The 6,060-nt window shown below is 39.2% G+C and overlaps 1 protein-coding gene across 1 annotated transcript; it reads right to left on the bottom strand.

The window, feature by feature from the left end:
• Nucleotides 1–949: 949 nt before the first annotated feature.
• car15 (carbonic anhydrase 15) lies at nt 950–4,531 on the bottom strand. The gene is made up of 8 exons (XM_008424179.2): nt 4,031–4,531; nt 3,906–3,935; nt 2,503–2,679; nt 2,270–2,415; nt 2,060–2,152; nt 1,913–1,979; nt 1,304–1,464; nt 950–1,220 (listed from the first exon to the last, which is right to left on the bottom strand). The coding sequence occupies exons 1-8, from the start codon at nt 4,080–4,082 to the stop codon at nt 1,008–1,010; spliced, it is 939 nt and encodes a 312-aa protein (XP_008422401.1). The 5' UTR covers nt 4,083–4,531; the 3' UTR covers nt 950–1,007.
• Between the last annotated feature and the right edge of the window lie 1,529 nt (nt 4,532–6,060).

Consider the following 6,060-nt stretch of genomic DNA (forward strand, 5'->3'; position numbering starts at 1 on the left):
TGGATACAGTAAATCTGCACAGGAAGAAAATTATAGTAGGAAAAGTGTTTCTTCTGTCTTAATTTGTTATATTGTAATTATATGTATTCTTTTTTTTTCATTTTAGTCTTTAAAATGTTATTCTGTTTATTCTGCTTAGACTCAATAACATATAAGTTAAGAGCTTTGGAATAACATTCATGTTACACTTTGAATTAAAACTTTAGACTTTCGCTAACATTTTAAAGTTTAATTTAATATAATTTTTCTTATTTAAAGTGTAATTTTAAAAGTAGATGCATCCATTAAAAAGGTTGTTTTATATATTTATATATATTATACATATATTTATTGTTCGAATAAACATTTTGTGTTGTGCGAGATCCAGTTAAAGTGAAACTGTTGTAACATTTAATAAACAACAGCTATTTCATATTTATTGTCGTGACGTAAGAGAAGCTAAACTGCAAAAATGTTCTCTAAAAACCGACAGGACCAAGATGTTCATGGTAACTGTGGAGGAGCTGCAGAGACCCACAGCTCAGTTGGGAAAACAATTATTTTCTTTACGCTCCATAAATCTGACAGTAAGACACAGTAGTGGCAGCATCATGCTGGGTGGATGTTCTTCTTCAGTCGGGAGGGGATGACAGGATGATGGAAGAAAGTTAAATACAGAATAATTCTAGTTAAAAATTAAGTTAGAGGCTTCAAGAGTGACAACAGAAGATCCACTCAGGCAATATCTGAATAAAATAAACTGCTTCAGGTTGCAACATTTAAAAAAATGAGACAAGGTTTAAGAGGTTTGAGTATTTTTAGAAGATATTGGTTTGATGTTATTAGAACACCATCCTACTATGTTAGGCCCCTTTTTTGGCCTAGTTCATGTAAAAAGATCCAAAATAAGAACTTATCCAGGAATCAGATTTAAAAGAAAACACCAAAACAAAGGCAAAGGACCCTTTGACACTTTCCAGTGAGGTTTTTATAGAAATCTCAGACATCATTGTGGGATAACAGGAATGTTAAAGTTTAAAGATGAAACTCCCCAGGACGATGATGTGCAGCAGATTTGACCGGATCGGTCGGCCGGCCGCCGCCCTGAGGAGCCCGGCGTCTCTGGAGGCCGACACGGTGCAGCTGAAGGTGGGATGGACATGTCTGAAGTTGTTCTGCAGAGGCGTCACCTGCTCTGCGTCTTCCTCCGTCGAGAAGATCTGCGAGGTAAACTGAGCCAGCTGAGGAAGAAAAATAGTTGTTTTTTGGGGGGGGTTTTACAGTCAGGCAGGAATCCTGTGATTTTTTAGGAATCAGAACCAACCTGGGACCAGGAGATGTAGATGGGGACCTCATAGAGAGTCCAAACTACGGCCTGGGAGCAGGGAGGGGTGGTGAGGCTGCCAGAATAACGGTAATACTGACTCATGTTGTGCTTCGGCAGGAGACTCAGGAGTGGGAATGGCTTTACTTTAGTCATCTGGCCTTGAGGGAAAAGATGCACAGCCATGTTAGAAACCTGCAAAAACAAAGTTTCACCAAATGCTTCTGTTCTAGTTTCTAGTGCAAACATCTTAATGCACGCGAAACAAGACAAAACACACCCACAAGTAACTTTTCAGCAAGATTTTAAGTCAATAATTCCTGATGAAAAAGTTCTAGTGCTGATTCCACCGGCAGATTATTTCTCTGATAAGAAGAGAAAAATGTCTTGTTAAAAGTGAGGCTAGTACTAAATGAAAATTAAGGAATGGTTCACTTAAAATAAGTTCCTGTGTCTTGCTGAAAAGTTCTTTGTAGGTTAGCTTTGTCTTATTTCAAGCGTTTCAAGATGTTTGCACTAGAAACTAGACCAAAAAATACTTGGTCAAATTTTTTATTTATTTATTTTTTTTCAGTGCAGCAGCAGGTGATTGTAAATGGTGAGTCTGACCTCTGTACGCCACGGAAGACAGTTTTTGTGAAATGTGTCCAAAATGAACATTGTCCGCATAAACGACCTGCAACAAAAGTAAACGACCTTCTGCAAAAACTGCATCCACATTGCAATGAAAGGTGTCGCACGTTTTCATCAACTAACATCAACGAAGAAGCCAAGAACAGCAAATCCTGTTGGGTCGTCCAAAGCTGCAGACTCATTGGGGTGGACGGACTTCATGTTGACTATGTGCATCTGCGGACGACATCAAAACCGGCGCAGCGGCGGCGTTGAGGGGCGGCTGCGGCGCGGCTGCGGCGCGGCAGCCTGCTGCAACAGACGGAGTAGAGCTGCCTACTGACCATACTGTACCTCCATCGGATATCTGCGCCCGTCCACCGTGTGCTCAGAGCCGTTCGTCGCCAGGCCTCCCCAGTGGAAGTGCAGCTGGATGGTGTGGTAAACATCTGGAAGACCTCCGCCGCTCACAGCCATGCCGCTGCCAACCTGTAGCAAAACTGAAGGAGGGAGGGAAGGCGCAACACGGACGTCAAATCCAACACTGGACACGACGGGAAGGCGAGGAGAATCTGCGGGATGCTCACCAGAGTGTCCGTCGTTCTCAAGCGTCCAGTGGCCTGGTTGGACCGCGTCGAAACCCTCAAGGTGCAACGGCCCCAAGGAGTCGTTTCGGACCAACTGGTGGTCCAGGTTGATGGGAGAGTGGCAGCGCTCGAGTAAAGGGTGGCATGAAGGGAAGGAGTCGCCCCATGAATATGGATCTGACGCAGAGGTAAAGAGAGAATCACCGAGTCAGCTGGACTCTCCAGAACAGGATCAAGATGAAAGTTAAATATGTGTTCCAAGAAGCAAAAAGAGAGCAAGGAAAATATTTAAAAATATGTCATTTTCAGGTGATTTAAAAAAAAAAACAAAAAAAAACAACATGATTTTCAGTTCAGATAACTCCGACTCCAAAACTAATTCAAACCCTCCTTCTTTCCAGCATTCCTGTGTGGGCCCCACATGTAGCCCATTGATTCAACACATGCTTAAAACAAAAATATGGTCCACAAGTACCAGCTTAATGCAGGTTTTCTCTGAAATTGAAGGTTACAATGATACTTTTTATACTTTGGGGCTTTTCCATAAAATCAATCTGATTTTTGTCATCGTCATTCTAAAACAGCTCTAGATGTGCGTTTCGTATAGTTTCCCACTTAGATGAAAGTAGGTTTATTAGGATTTAGCCGTGGTAACCACCAAGATGGCGCCAAATGAGAAAGAAGTGATTTCTCCTAAAACCAGCACCTTCAAACTTGCTTGCAACCCCGAGATTATGGGGCCAGATTATTTAACTGCACTTTAAATCAAAATCTTCTAAATGAAACAGTGGTGACCATATAGGCAGCTGCCCAGGGCGCCATTAGAAAAGGGGGCACACAAAGACCATTTAAAAACATAAAACTACAAATACAAACAAAAATATATATATATATGTAAAGCAGGCTTTTAACTCTGGTGCCTGTTGATAGCAACAAAAAGCAAATAGTTTCCAGTCACTAAAGTACATTTAACCAAATATTAGTGAAGGTTTATGACTATATTTGAGCATACATGCATTGGTAAGGTTTTATGTTCTTGAGGAACCACAAAGTGGTTTAAGAGAAGAAAGAAAATCAGAGTTTCAACAATGAAACTCGCTGAAATAAATCTGAAAGGTTCTTGTAACTGTGAGGAGATAAAAAAAAAAATCTACAGAAGCTGTTTAATAAGAAGCTGAGATGATCAACAGCTTTAATCTGTAGCATAAGATGCTGCTGAGCCAACATGGAGGACAGGATCAAATACTGGTGGGAAACAACTTTAGCACAAGAGAAATTTGCATTGAAAGCTTTAAAGTCTATCAAGTTATTTGGAGATAAAATATTTTATTTAGTCCTGCTGAAATGATGGCTCCAAATGTAAACCTAGTGTCTCCAAACTTAACAGTTATTATTTTACTTACCACAATGTGGCTCATCATAGCAATAGTCCTCTGGAAAACACAAATAACCAGCACAATCAACCAAAAGTTTTCTTAAACTTAATTAACCAGACACAAAGTTTTTGATATCAACTTGGGACTCTTACGCGAATCAGCGCACAGAAGCAGGAGCATGAGGAGAGCTGAGCTCCGCTGCATGGTGGCTCAGGCAGCCGTCTGCGTGTGTTGAGGTAGAATGAAGACAGATCTGCAGGAACGTCCGGCTTAAGTGGGGTGGGTGGTGAAAGCGGAGTTTTATTTCCTCTGGGACTGATCAGTGAACTGTGTCATTACCAGTCCAGTGGTCCTTTCTGATCAACAGCCTCATTGATGCGAGGACGGCTTCACCCCTCCTCCCAGAAGCCATCGGAGATGCTCAGTGACTAGTAACAAGACCCTTTCATGAGAGGATGTGTTTTAACCTACACATCAGTGTGTCTAGAAAGTTGGGTTTATGCTCTAAACATACATAATTGTGCAGAATTACATTTGTATTAGACCATAAAATGCCAATTATTTTATTTAAATAAATTACGTTTTTTTTTTAACTGTCCAGATTAAGAGATTGTCATAAAACAGCATAAATAAATCAAATTAGGTAATTTTATGGTGTAAATAAAAAAAATAATATTAATCATAGTTTAGTTTTAAAATTATAAGGGAAATTTTATGGCCCAAATCTAAAAAGAATAAATAAAGAAAACAAGAAAAAGAAACATTTTAATGCTGTGGTCTAACTTCTATAATTTAAATGGAGTAAGAATAGGTAATTTTATGGTATAATACTGAAAATTAAAAAGTTAATTCTATGGCCCAAATATTAAAAACAAACAAAAATATATATATATTTTTATGTTATGGTCCAACTCCAATAACATAAATATAAGTAAAAAAGTAATCTCATTGTAGGATTAAAAAAATTATAATACATTTTAATTTCATGGCTTGAATGCAGCAAAATAAAGAAATCAAAAAATAATTTCATGATCCTTAAAAACAATCATTTTCAAAGTTTAACTTCAATAAAATAAATATTAATTTAAAAAAAAAAATTTTTTTATTCATATGGCCCAAGTCTAAAAACAAAGGAGGCATTTTAACGTTTTTTCCCAATTCTAATAAAAATAAAAACAAGTAATTTTATCGTACAAGTCTAAATAAAACCCACAATTTTAATCTCATGGCTTGAATACAATATAAAAAAACACTAAAAAGTGAATTTTATTATCCAAATCTGAAGAAAAATGTTTAGTATGTTTTCATTTCTAATCCTTAAAAAAAAAAAAAAACACACACACACACACACACAACAACCCAATGAATCGTCAGCTTCGTAATTTGACTCCATGTTCGTCGCGAACCTGAGCGTTGATCGAACCGTTAAGCGTTTCTCCCTCATCAGGAATACATTTCGCGATTCTGTCACTCGTTGCTCCGTGGGGGTGGGGGGGGGTAGAGGACAAAGCCTCCCTTCATCCCAGACAACACTCTCCAGCTGGGTATCGCTCTCTCCGCTCCGCCTGCTGCCTGTATGAGTCACTCTGAGCTGCGTTATACTCGCTTCCTTCAAATCATCTACATCTCCTCTCCGCCTCCCCCGGGCCCCCCACGTCTCACTGCTTAGGTCGGGGTGGGGAGGGGGATTTCCCTGCATTCCACCTTAAATCTCTTTGACATTTGGTCAGGTGGAGGGATTTCCTTGACGAAGGAGGGGGAAAAAAAAGAAAAAAAGAAATTGCGGAGGATAAATGAATAGGCTCAGCGTAAAGTTTGGATCGCGGCCCCAGCTCGGATTTCACAGTGCAGTTTATTAAGATTAGATGTAGATCTATGTTGGAAAAACACAGGCTTGTTTTTTTTTTTTCCCCCCGTTTTTAATTTAAGGGCTGTCAAACAAGAGACAATGAAATGTAGCATAAGTTGCATTACAATCCCCCCCCACCCACCACCACCCGGCTTTCAGTTCATACATGTGTGAGCCTTTAAATCTACTGTACACTGTTGTGCTAAAATTACCTCTCAGCATGCCAACACATAAAAATAAAAAAAAAACATGCACCAAAAGGTACATAAAGCAAGAAGAAAACCAAAACAAAGATGGTGCAAACAGAACTGAACACCATCTGTTAAACACACA

Source organism: Poecilia reticulata, linkage group LG12, assembly GCF_000633615.1.
Source record: "Poecilia reticulata strain Guanapo linkage group LG12, Guppy_female_1.0+MT, whole genome shotgun sequence".
NCBI classification, from domain to species: domain Eukaryota; kingdom Metazoa; phylum Chordata; class Actinopteri; order Cyprinodontiformes; family Poeciliidae; genus Poecilia; species Poecilia reticulata.